General features: G+C 38.0%; 1 protein-coding gene across 1 annotated transcript in view; it reads right to left on the bottom strand.

Annotated features, from left to right (window-relative positions):
* Positions 1 to 14,153, bottom strand: part of LOC117416778 (sodium/hydrogen exchanger 9-like) — a 67,576-nt gene that overhangs the window by 9,139 nt on the left and 44,284 nt on the right. Inside the window, exons 14-15 of the mRNA XM_059034203.1 lie at positions 4,311 to 4,359; positions 3,164 to 3,219 (exon numbers count right to left, since the gene is read on the bottom strand). Of these exons, the coding sequence (XP_058890186.1) occupies positions 3,164 to 3,219; positions 4,311 to 4,359 (105 nt within the window). The remainder of the gene's footprint in view (positions 1 to 3,163; positions 3,220 to 4,310; positions 4,360 to 14,153) is intronic.

The raw sequence follows: 14,153 nt of genomic DNA, 5'->3' as shown, positions 1-14,153 counted from the left end.
AAAGCTAATCAGTAAAAATGGTAATTTCATAACGAGAACTAAAATAAGAGAATCACTACGTACACATCAGCTAATACTTCTTTTCTTATCTGACTTATTAAAACCAGCAGAAGTGCAAAGGAGGGTATTATATAACATTTCATTTTAAGGGTTGTATTGTTCTGGTTAAGACAATGACAACTCAAAGGCAGAGTGCTCAACCTAGGCTTGGGAATAGTTTGTTACCATTATGTGGCTGATGGGATTCAGCCTATAAAAAGTAATTTCATGCTTTAACAAACTAATAGAGTGGCAGCATGACTGCTTGTTTTCAGAGAAGCTTTGAAGTGCAGATGAAAGCTATAAAGCAATATATAAACAATCGTGCTTTGTACCTCGTTGCTTGTATCTTGCGCAAAATGTGAATAAATTAAGAATTTGTGTTATAAAAACCCACAAATGTGTTCCTGCTAATAGCATTTCATTTTCAGAAATGCATAAAATTGAAGGACGTTGGCAATGCCCTGTAGACAGAAATAAAACTAGCAAAATCAATGAATGTATTTAAATTCTGTACTGTATCTATATGTGCATATATATGTTATTTTTATTGCACCTAATCCTGTATTATCCTTTACATTCACATCTTCTGGAATGCATGAATCTGAGCCACGAGGAATGCACAAGCGATAGTCAATATTCAAAGTGCACCATGCATTCTATAGTAATGGTAATTCAACAGTATTTTTAACCCTGTGAAAGTTCATGTTTAAGTGACAAATTTATATATGATAAAAGTCGGTAAAACCACTCGCTATTTTTTATTTTCTTACCAAAAATAATAATTTAAGAAATCATCTCATCTGTGTAGTTTTTATACTTGCTGTCTGTCCTGTCTCTGTTCTGCTCTGAATGGCTAGGGGTCGCTGTCAGTCAAATCAGTAAATCCTTAATAGGCTAGTGTAGTTTCGCCATCAGTCATTTCATCCTGTCCTGACAGATCTCATTGGCTGAAGCAGCGCTAGAATGCTCTCATTTGTTTAAATGACTGTCAATCATCAGACCGAATGTGCACTTCCATTTGCCAGTTACAGCGCCTGTCATTCAAAGCGCCTACTTTGAAATTAGCGGGTTAAGGTGTAGGTAAGCATTTGCTAGTGTAGGTATATACGGTGACAGTTACTAGTTTGATTTGAAAATGGGGCGCATGAGGAAAACACAATGAGTATTGTGCACAATACCCTGATCGACTGCAGAAGTCTCTGTGGCAGGGCGAAGCGGGCCCGTCTGCCTTGCCTCCAGTGAGTCCAGCTGTGCTTAAGGAGAAGGGCAGAGCTCGGAATAAGTGCAAGTTAGTTCTGTTCAACTATCTAATGTTTCATTCTGTGCATATTGTTTTTACTTGTATGTATACTATAAAAGTCTGTGGAATATACTTTATATGCTATGTTTTCTACAGTTTATTTGAGACATTTTTTAATTTGTGTAGGATCTATATCTATACAAGGTATAGCTCTGCTGTGACCAAACGTCATTTCAATTAGAATGTTGGTAACCATGGTTTTGTTGCATGTCGAATATGATAAAGGGGTTTCTCTAAATGAGACGTTTCTCAATGGCATAAAAAGTCTTTAAAAAATAAACGTCAATATTAAGTTTTGGCAAAAAAATAAAATCGAATAGTAGCAAGCCTCGTTATGTTGTGTAATGACCTGGAAAAATCTACCAATTGAAGATTTGCTCTATATTGTTTTCTACTTTCTGTACACAGCTGCTGTGTTTTTATATTTGTAATGTGCAGGGCAAGTGTGATAGAGAACTGAGGTGACAGGGCACTCACTAGAACAATCTACACTAAAACTAGGGTTTTAGTTCTACTAAGAGCCTGCTGGCTGCCATATAATATAACTATAAGGCATACATAATATAAAGAAACCCAGCTGAAGTCAGCTAACAGTCATTATATAAAATACACATATGGGTCCTTTAATGAAGCCAAGAGAAAACCTTAACATGCTCCTTTGGATTAATAAATGGTTTCAGTTTGAGCAGCAAACACTGGGTAATATACAATAACAGTACTCTGGAAATAGCACGAGCTTATAGCCCTGGCCAGGGATAATCACTGCATCAAGAATACAGTTCCTGCTTCTTAGAATGAAAATCACATCTGTCTTCTTTGATATGTTTCTCATTTGTACATGTTTAGATGTGCCCTTCATATAAAAAACACACTTTCCATCGGTTGCCTCCTGTTGTCAACAACAATCTCCTCTTGAAGCAAAGTCAAGGATATGAAATGAGATCTAAAAGCAATTCAAGTCCGGACAATCTAAATCCAACTAAATCCTGCTGAATGAATCCTCGCTCAAGATATGCTGATCTTTTCTTATTGTAAAGTGGTATGTGAACAGCAGGAATGACACTGCCGCTCCATCAAACTCTTGATGGGTATGAACAAATGTAATACAAAAATAAACTGGGTTTGCCACACCAGGCCATTCTAGCGTCAACCTTTTTAAAGCATACAGCCCCCTACTGTATACCAGTTCAGTGGTTCCCAACTATTTTCAACCTTGGTGTTTATGAGCTACTATAAACAGGACTATTTTGTTCATGAAAACTACAATCTTTTAAACTACAACAAATTATTTTTCTCTTTAAGGGCAGGGGACAGGGTGGTCAAATTGCAGCATATGGTTACATGTATAATGAAGGCAGACCATTTGTGATCCTCAGAATAAACTGATGATGTTGCAAGGAGAGTCAGCACTTGTTTTATTAGGGTGCTGTGTTAGATGTAGTGTACCTCTACAGTTGATGGAATGTGTGGTAATGAGTAGATGCAGGTGCTTAATTTCAGGATTCCTTCATGGTCCACCCGGGATTCAATCACTTACCATAGAATGAGATGCTCTCATAAATATTAAGGACATCAGATCCATCAATAATATGTTACTGTTGGGTCAGCCTCAGTATAATTGAGCCTTTGGGTACAACCCTGTTCTGTTCTTTTTTTCTTCTTCCTATTCAATTAAAAATATATAAAGCAGACTCTGATTCTGAATCACTAATATTAGACATACTGTATAACTGTTCTTTTTTTAACGACATGTGACATGTCCTTCCTGTTTCTGTCTAGCCTGGCATTATGAAACACAGCAGCAAATCGAATAAAGGATACTTGTGATCAAAAGCATTCCACATCCTGAAAAGCCATGCCCTCTCCCTAGCGTCTGTCTGTAAAATATAATGGGGCTGTTAGAATGGAGAGACAAAGCCAGCAGTGCATCAGGAATGGAAATGAGTGTAAAGTATACCCCAGTTCAATAAGTGATATCTAATGACCTTTGGTGAGATGGCTCACTTGTCTCATGAATAAGAATGCAAGATTCACTGACCGGTACAGCTGAAGGCACACAGGGTTATGTGCGGTCCTTCTCAGAGTACACACCACCCCTCTCTCACTCTCATAGGGAATTGTATCTGGATTTTGAGCAGTGAATTTCACAGGGCCTATTCCAAAAGCTTTAACTCTGAGCCCTAAGCAATTAAAATAATGTTTTTTTCAAAGTCTGTTTATATGGATAAAATCAACTTGTATCTTCATGAAAATGTTCTAGACTGTTGGTAACCAGAATGGAGCAACAGAACAGCTGCTTGCCATGTAGTCTTGAACACAAGCAGTTTGCACTATAGTCCTGTAACAAGGCTGGGAATGGCAGACTACAGAGTGTGTTGAAATAATATTGCTGTAAGTTAGTACAGTAAGTGCTGTCATCTACTGATTTTGAGGTATTTACTGTTGAACTTGCTTTCCCTATCATGTTAGAACATCCTGTTAATTTAGCTTAAACACAATTGCAATTAAAGGTTGCAAAGCAATTAAAGGTTGTAACTGATTTAGAGGTTTACACAAAAATGACAATTATGCAAATGAAGTGTGATTATTCTTTCTTGACACGTTCCACGTTTTCTTTTACATTTATTTTTTAATATAACTGTATTACATGCAAACTAAATATAACTATGCTGGTCTTGTGTATTCTAAGACAGCACCTGCAGTCCTTTACTGGAATTATATCACAGGGGAGTGTAAGAACAAAGGCATCTTTTCCTGTGAAATGCAAGGATGAGGTCATTTGAATAATTGTTTGGAAAACAAAATATAAAAGGAGAGGACAGATTGAGAGCTGTGAACCAAGTTGGGATAGTATTGTTACTCTTTTAGTTAGTTTTAATACAACATTTGATTACCTGGGATTAATTTTATTGGATTATTAAAATATCATTATTTTAAATATTAAATAATGCTGCATTTTGTATCTCACCTGAGTTGTGATTTCTGCCTTTGAATCTTCTGAAGGATCAACGCCCACTCTATTAAAAAAGAAACATGCAAAGAAATTCTGGTTAGAAGAAGAGAAACTGCTTTTGCTACAAGCGACTCCAAAAGTACAGCAGTGCCTTTACAGTGCTTTTTTATTTATCACTGATGGTTGTAAGTTTAATATTATGAATACATTTAAAGTTGTATTGTTATTTTTTATTTTGTGAATCACATTACCCAGCATAGAAAACAAACAAACAGAAATGTGGTCTTACATTATGGTCACCAATCAACTGCAATGTAAAATCCAACTACACTAAAATGGGATGTTTGCAACAGTTGTGCATCACCCTATAGAATGAACTCATTTTGCTTCACAAATTCGAATGAAACCTGCTGAATTAAGATAGGTTAACATATTTAATTACATACCGCTTTGTAATTTTCCTATATACTTAAAAAACTGACATTTAGAAAATGTGACATTTCTAACAAATACTGTACTACTATTATGGCTTCCGGTAGACTTCTACAATATCATTTTGTAGTTTCTTTGACTATATGATTTAAAATAAAATATATATATAGTTTTTATTATGTCTCAATCCTAAAATTCTAGGTAATGCAAAACATTTGGCCATAGCTGTATATGCCAGCAAATTGGCATCTGTTATGCAGAGATAGGGGTTGGCAGCATTTATCGAAACAATGCAGTCAAACAGAATATCTTCATGCTAAACACAGTCAGTACAAAGTACAATGATTGAATTTCTGACAGAACCCAGTGTGCTGAGTTCCTAAATGTGAGATTATTTGTTATGGTAAGGGGTAAAAGAAAAAATGCTGTCAATACAAATTTATGTGAGGAAAATTCATGTTTGTTTTTGCTACATTTGACACTGAAATGTTGGGACAAGGAAGTGGTGTTGGGAATATTGAGTTCAAGTTTAACATGTAATGCCTGCACCTTTTTTCAGGCAAATATTTAACCCAGTCAGAACTTATTTGAACCAGAATGACAGTTTTAAGTGAGAAGAAATAACATAATAAATAATAAGTGAAATAACGAAGAACTCCAGATACATGTTCCCTTTCCAGGAAGCCAGAACTGGCCTGGGTCTCGGGTTAAGTCAAGTCTTTCGTGAAATACCGTCATTGAGAGAGTAGATGACCTGGTTGCCAATCTCAAAGAACAGCTAGCCGAAAAAGCGAGTGATTTCATTGCATTGCACTGACACGGCTCTGTTATCTATTTTTATCTGGGGAGTAAATTCAGACTTAAGTGTTACTGAAGAGCTTTCGGATGTTGCAGCAATGCACGGCACCACCACAGCAAATGATATATTTCAGCAATTCGAGAGATGCATGAACCAAATTAAGTTGCCAAGGGAGAAATGAGTGGGTCTGACCACGGACGAAGCAACTGCTATGTGTGGCGAAAATACAGGGCTGGTTACTCGGATGCAAAAAAAACTACAGAAGGAAAATTGTCCTGGGACACTGACAACTTATCACTGCATTCTACACCAGAAAGTGCTGTGTGGGAAGGTGCTGAAGATGGATCATATAATGAGCACGGTAACAAAAACTGTTAATTTGATCAGGGCTCGAGGTTTGAGGCACAGCCAATTCCAGGCATTCCTTGAGGAGCTTAATGCTGAATATGGTGATTTGCCTTATAATACAGAAGTTCGCTGGCTGAGTTGGGGCGCAGTACTCAAGAAGTTTTTTCAACTACGGGGAGAAACCTGACTTTTCATGCAAAACAAAGTGAGACAAATATCACAGCTCTCAGATGAAAACTGGCTGTGCGATCTTGGATTTCTATGTGATGTAACTGAGCATCTTAACACCTTAAACGTGAAACTGCAAGGCAAGGTCATAACAGATGTATGATAGTGTGAGAGCGTTTCAGCTTAAATTACGTTTGTGGGAGAAGCAATTGCAGCAAGGAAACCTTTCCCATTTCCCGACTTGCCAAGGCATCTCCAACTCGCCCACAAATGTAACTTTTCAAAGTGCTGGATTCGCTGTAAAACTGAACTTGCTGCGTATAGAACTTGAGCGCTGCTTCTCTGATTTTAACAAACAGCAATTCAGTTTCCAGTTTTTCTCCACTCCGTTTGGTGTTGATGTGGACAGTGCTCCAGAGGACATTCAGATGGAATTGATCGAATTGCAATGCAATAGCGCACTTAGGCCGAAGTTCGATTCTGTTGCCCAGCAGAGTTTTACCCCTTCCTACCAGTCACATTACCACAGCTCCACCTTCAGGCTGCTCAAGTCCTCTCAATGTTTGGAAGCACATACCTGTGCAAACAGCTGTTTTCATTGATGAAGATCAATAAATCCCCCCCACAGATCACGACTGAATGACAGGCATCTACACTCCATACTGAAGGTTGCTTCAGCACAAGACATGACTCCAGACACTGACAAGCTAGTCTTGCTGAAAAAGGTGCCAGGTCTCCTCAACAAATGAACTCGCTCAGAGCAGCAATCAGGTAAGATACATAATTGTAAGTTTTAAAGATTAATTAATTGTAACAAATTGATTTTATTCAGAGTGTGGTGAATCTTGCTGAAAGATATATAATTAAAAACTGTGAATAATTATAAATAGGGACGATTAAATATTTATGCGGCCCACGAATAAAACGTGAAGTTATCATATGGCCCGTGGTAAAATTGAGTTTGACACCCCTGGTTTAGAGAAACAAAGATGTCTTTGTGTAGAACATATCCTATAGGGGTTTGGGCTTGTAGGTAACAATACAAGCTACCGTTCCTTTTCCCTCAGCACCACTCTTTCTCTACATCCGAGAATAGCCTTGATACTGGTGAAAATGCTTGGTGAATCTGGCCCATTGTTTTTCACAGAAGGCTAAAGTTCCAAATGTGAACTAAGCTATGAAATTAGGCTGTTAAGGGAAAAGTCCCCAATGTTTTAGTTTAAAAGGGCACTATCTGGTGTCTGTGTTTAAATAATGGCCCACGCTGCTTCTCCTATTCTGGAGACTATTAACATCCTGCAACACTATCGAGCCCACCTTTTTCCCAGGGTGCTGTTTCATTAAATAAGCAGCAAGAAACATGCAGCTCATTGTCCCCTACATCCCCCGATCAGCTGCACTTAAATCCTTAGGAAACAGGTAAAATTATACCGTAGAGAAAGGAAAGGCCAGCCAAGAGGGTGAATAATGTCTCAGAAACAAGACAACAAAAGGATTGAAACAGATGTTCTCATCTCAACAACAGACATTATGCACTGTTTTTCTAAAGGCAAACTGAAATAATTTAACATAGACGCTAGTAAAACAAAACCTGCTTGCATACCAATGTCCTGAAATTGTTAGTATGAATGTATTATTTGTTGTTTTACTTTACAAGGATTTTTCCTTTTACAAAGATGGTACAAATGCTGAAGAAGTACGTACATTCTAATGTTTTTATTTCTTCTAAATAACAATTTTATATCTAATTTGGCTTGGCTGACAGACACCCTTGTACACACCACTCCTCTTGTAAGGACAAAACATGATGAAAGCAGGTATATCATATCTGTTTCCTGTTCTGGGAAATGTAATTGCACCCAACAGGCCATTGAAATCAGACAGGTGAATTCTAGGCAACAACACTGCAGGAAAATAATCAGGTCTCAAATGCATATTCCCTTAAAGCTTGTCCTATCAATTGGTGAAAAAGCAAAGGCAATTTCATCTAACAGTAATACATCAATTGTAATTCCATAAAACATTTTTTTTACTTCATTTTAGTGTACTATTATTATTATTATTATTATTATTATTATTATTATTACTTTATTTTACAAAGGAGTTGTAAGGTGACAAATGAAATACTATTATGCTATTACACAATGCATATGTACAGTATTATCAATGGGGTAAAAGAGCATATTATTTCATAATAGCGAGTGTGTATTTTTGCTGGCGGTTATTTTTAATTTTTTGCTCTTTTAAATAAATGAGAACACTCCCTGCAAAGAGAACCACTTCAGTGTTGATTCATCTTCATCATCATCATCATCATCACCGTCCGCCATTATTTGTTATTATTTTAAAATATCTTGTGAGAAATCGTGACTGTCGGCTAGTAATACTTCTTGTCATTATTGTTTGTTTTGGCCCTCTTGCCTTTTGCTTTGAGTGTTTTGTTTTGTTTAAATCTTTTATTTGTTTATTTAATAAAAAATAAAAACTAGCACACTTGCGTCTCGCCCTGTAATACTACTGTGAAGTGGATTCATTTCCTGCAATTGAAACAAACTTCAAAAGGGTGGATGTATCAGGAGACAGAAATTACTGTGTTTAAATTGTGGGCTGAAATACCGTTTGATTTAGGTATACATCTGTGAAAACACCTGACAATGGAAACCCAGTATTAATGTAAAGAAACATGGTCTAACATATGGAGGGAACATTTAGAAACCTATATCTTGTGACAACATCCACTATCAGGCCTGTTATTTCTTTTGCTCTGATGCTTTTTGGATCAACTTTCTTTCCAAAATAAGCTGTCACTGAAGGTTTTTGTTGGGTGCTGTCTTACTGAATGATCGCGCAGGTTGGTGGTATTGCCTCATGTTTATTACTCTGAAAACGTAAGTGCTGCGTAGTGGGCAGGGAGTTTTTTTTATTATTATTAATTAAAGGAACCAAATGAAAGGCAAGGAATAAGAGTGTAGATTTAAATTTTGCTGGTCCTAATAAAATACAGTCCTATTAATTAATTTTTTTTCTTTTTCAATCATTGATGGTTATTTTATCCATTGATTGTTATTCCAACGATTCGATGCATTGTCCCAGCCCTACAATTAAGGGGGCTTGAGTGGATGTGTGTTTCACTATAGTAGACATATTTCAAGGGGAATTCATGCATCCAATATTTATCCAGACCTATACTAAAATGGTCATGTATAGACAAGTTGTAAAGGAACATTCATTTTCTCATTGGCAAACCGCCAGCCTACCAATCATGTAAAGAATCCTTACTGCTCAAAGTGACGCCCTCCCACTGTATTCGTACAGAAGGAAGCTGGGATGAAGAATAACTATTACATTTTAAACCTGAATTACAAAAAAAGAAGGATCGATAATTTGTCTACTATGCAAATCAAATGAGATGGAAAAGGGGGAGAGGGGGCAGATTATATCCACACTGAACTACATTACTGTAAATAAATATAAACTAAAATAAAATCTGGACAGTGAAAAAGACAATCACATAATCAAACTCTTAAAGTATGTCTTAAGTCTTATCCTATTATTATAAGTCAAGACCCATTGAAATGAATGAAGTTTTATCAGTAGATCTAATTCTGCACAGACTGTGCTCTCTGCAGCCTGATCAAAATGAAAACAATGTTAATTACCGCTCTAAATACGCTAAAGCTTAATGCCTTTCAATGCACTGCCAGCAAAGGTCTGAACCATTACAGTTCACTAACCAAAAGGGCAGAAATGTGGTAACTCGTGCTTAACAAATATGTAACTAAAGTGAATAGTAATATGAAAAGAAACTTTTTAAAAAATGAGAACCGTTATTATAAAGAAGTCTTTCTCAGTGCCTTCTGCCATTGAGTGTTTTTAGTTATGGCTTAACTAGCTTAAAATAAACAAAAGCAACATCTTTCATTGGGTGTGACACTAATCTCAAATGGGTGGAGGCCAATGTTATTAGAGTTTATCAGAGAAAGCAGCGTGGTAGTGGTTGTTTCTTATCAAAAGTTACAGTGTTTCCCGTTTTGTTTTCTGTTTACTTTAATATGATGTTGATGTTGCAAATATTTGTGTATTAAATTTGCCAGCGTCCCTGATATTAGCGCAATCACGAAGCAGCATGGTTGTGTTGTGTTCAATTTTGTCAAGTGTTTTATATGCAGTGCATGTGTATGTGTCAGCCAGGGAAAACTTTCAAATAGACAGATCTTAGCTTTTCACATACTGTACTTTTATCAGAAATAAATTCACTAAACATAAGAAATTACACACAGATGTTTTTCATAACCTTGGTACGCATATGGTCAAATTAAATGATCAAAATGGCTGTGGAATTGGATATATTGCTGTTTATATAATTAAACAAGGACCAGAGTGTGGGTGTGAGCCATTTACAATATTTCTGACATCAGGATTAGAAGAAAATGTGGTGCAATGGTTATAGAAATATTGTACAGTAATCCGTTGTGTATCCGTCCGTCACATATCCACCCTAGCAGTTTAGCCGCCGTGATCAACCTCTTCAGCAAAGGTAATTTATTATTGAACAGAGAAGATTAGTTCAGATATTGTAGACCCATCCAAAGTTTGTGTATACTGTGTTGTATGTGCTTCGTGTGCTGCCATTGCTGGCGGTGTCACGTGAGCTGTTCAGTGAATTGATATGTAAATAAATCCTGTTCGTCTGCAGGGCGTATCAACTTCAACCTCCGTCTCGATCTCCTGCCTGTCACTCAGCAGTGAATGCACGCACGCACACGGCAGACGGCTACCCTGTCACAAGCATTAATACCCTGTATCTTTCTAAACCAGGGCTTTAGGGGCGCTCCCTAATAAAAGCTGAACCTCAAAACAACATTTATGTGAATACAGTTGTTACAGCTGTGTATGTTATATAAAACAGGATTCATTCATCTGATTTTTTACATATCCGCTCTTACTCTGGTCCCACCGCAGTCAGATATGTGACGGATTATTGTATTTCTAATTCCATGGCTAAAGTACCTTTCTAGCCCCTATGTCAAGGGGATTTGCTTTTGGATGTCTCTATTTATAGAGCTTATTTCTCATGCTGAGCATAGTTGGGTCATGAGGTCTTCTTATTCCGTTGCTCACTTAATATTTCTGACATCAGTATTTCAAATTCTCCTTAACCACTGACACAACACATACAACTTGTCCTATTAACAGGGGTACAATGTTCCATTGCTAATACAAATTCTATACATGGTTTAGAATGGAAAATGTTATATTCCTTTATTTTTTCTCTTTGTATACCAATTTGTTTCAAACTGAATTATTCTTGCAAATTATTTAGTTGCATTGTTAAATGCCCAATCCCTAGATCCTTCAATCGCAAATGTTGGAAATTTAACACTAAGCTACTTGCTCCCATTAGTTACTGCTGGATACCTGCTGCAGACAGATCTTTCAGCACTGCTGCGTGAAACATGGCCATGTAATAACAGTTCTGCTGGATGAGAACCTTACTCAATGCAGTGCTAAGAATAAAGTAGATAGAACTGCTTAATAGCTGAACGGGTCATTAAAGCTTAGTAGAGTATTAACCTGACATGTACAAAACTGTAAAAACAAAAAACACACTGTAGTCTGGCCTAATTCTAACGAGATTTGATGCACAGATGGCATGCTTTGACTAGTATACCAAATTGAAATCATTGCTTTGCAATTACAACCAGCTATGTAGTACATTCCTAAAAGCTCAAACAAGACTTCCACTTTAAAGGAATACAGTACTTTGGAATATAAAAATCATAAAATGCTGAGGCTATTCATTTCACTTCAGTAAGTGTATAGTGAAAGTACAAATTGTGTTAAGCTATGATGTCGGTTAGTCATAATGCCAATTACATGACATGGCAGTGTTGGTGGCACATTACTCCATTACAGCTACAACCAATTCCCTTTGAAGTCAGGGGTGATCACGGAAATTTCACATTGTGAACATGACAAGAGCACTTTTATTGCATAACACACACCCCTTGTAAATCAAATATTTATACTTAGTCAGATTAATCATATTTTAAACTGTGTTAATATTATGTTAGGTATAAACTGTGTTTCATTAAAACTGAACTGGAGCAATGTTCAAGATTTTTTTAATAGACTGAAAATATTATTTTACTGCTAGTGTCCGATCTGATTTAGGACTTGCCAAATCACTCAAATCTTTTAACCCGAAAACACTGACAGCCACAGCGCGGGGCATGTAACGATCCACAGAGAAGAACAATTGATCCTGTTACTTGAAGTTCCAACCTGCTTCTATGAGGATGCTCTGCTGATTCTCTATTCAAACCTCTTAACCTGTGTCTAACTGTCTTTGATACACAGTTAATAAAAAAAATCAAGTTACACATTTATTATTCAGGAGAAGGATCTGACAATGAATCTCATGCAGTGCTTAAGGATCTAAAGCAATATTTAAAATGAAGAGCTGTGCACCTGTCCAAAGGTTGCCCCACTCAGGGACTGTCAACCTGTTCCCATCTCTACTATTGAAGATATTTCATGCAACAATGAAGACTGCTGTGAATTCCAGACAGCTTTCTATAATTCGGGATAAGGTGGAAGCTTTTTTTTTAAGCTTTTCCAGACCTTCTGCAGACAAAATAACAGATGGCTAAAAGCTTACAGTACATGACCGCTGTTGTACAGTCTATTTTATGTCTGTGTATGCCAAATACTATGAGTTACATATTTAACCAGTTCATACATCAGGAAAAGGTTGGGAGTTCCACACTGCCTCAGCAGGACTACTGCAGCTACCAGTCTCCGCTCTAATCGAGGAGTTTAAGTGCGCCAAGGTCCGACTGGAAATGACATTAGTAGAGTCATACAAATGAGTAAGGGAGGCAGCATCTGTGTTGAAAACTGGAAGAAAGTGGGTGGCAAAGAAAGTCATGGAAGATGCAAAGGCTGCCCTTCGAATCGGTGATATCATGGGGCAAGTTCAGCATGCCCCATGATATCAGAGGGGGTCTTGGTCTCAGTTCAGCTCCTCCTACATGGCACAAGACAGCCCCAGCTCAACAGAGGAAGTTGGTAGTCAACGAGGTGCAAAAGCAGGAGGATGAAGTGCATAAAGGCCGTTTCCCAGGTCAAGCCGGGAGAATGGATGAGATGGGAGAGTGGAACAACGCAAGATCAGCTGGCAAGACCTATGGACAATGGAACAGAGCAGGATCAGTTTCCTCATCAGGTCAAAATATGATGTTCTCCCATCACCACAGACCCTAAACCTCTGGGTAGGACTGGATCCCTCATGTCCTTTGTGTTCATCACCTGCAACATTAAGGCACATTTTGACAGGATGTAAGGTGGGTCTTGGCCAAGGACGGTTTACTTGGCGCCATGACCAGGTGCTGCGATGTTTGGCCTTTGCATTAAAAGACAAGCGTAACATGATCAATAAGTTGCCACCAGTTCCATCAAAACATTACACACAAAAAACAACATTCCTCCGCCCAGGAGAGCAGCTGCGAAAAAAAGGTGTTAAAACCAAGTCTTGCCCAGGACAACTGGAAGCTGCTAGAGACTGGAAAATGCTGGCAGATGTTGGTCAATGGCTTATTTTTCCCACCTGAGACTGCCACCACTAACCTTCGACCAGATATTGTCTTGTGGTCTGGATCAGCATGCCTTGTTCACCTGGTAGAGTTAACAGTGCCATGGGAGAATGCTGTAGATGAGGCGTATGAAAGGAAGAAACTGCGGTATGCTCAACTAGCCGCTGAAGAGGAACAGTGAGGATGGAGAGTCTGGGTTTACCCAGTGGAGGTGGGTTGTCGAGGATTTGTTGCACACTCTACAACCCGGTTTCTCAGAGACATCGGATTCAGTGGCCAAGAGTTGCGTCGCACAGTGAAGAACTTATCTGAAGCAGCAGAGAGGAGCAGCAACTGGCTGTGGTTGAGATGGAAAGATTCTGGTTGGGTATCTCAAGCACAATAGAAAGAAAGAAAGAAACGCTGATGTACGGGTAAGTAAACTGGGCTGAGTTGAGTGGGGGGCGGAGGGGGTGATGCTGAGATGCCAGAATCACCGTCGAGCCCTCTTCAGGTGTCGTGGGCTAGTCGACGAAA

The sequence above is a fragment of the Acipenser ruthenus genome, chromosome 12, assembly GCF_902713425.1.
Source record: "Acipenser ruthenus chromosome 12, fAciRut3.2 maternal haplotype, whole genome shotgun sequence".
Classification (NCBI taxonomy): domain Eukaryota; kingdom Metazoa; phylum Chordata; class Actinopteri; order Acipenseriformes; family Acipenseridae; genus Acipenser; species Acipenser ruthenus.
The sequence above is the reverse complement of the archived record's forward strand: the minus strand, read 5'-3'. Positions and strand labels throughout refer to the sequence as shown.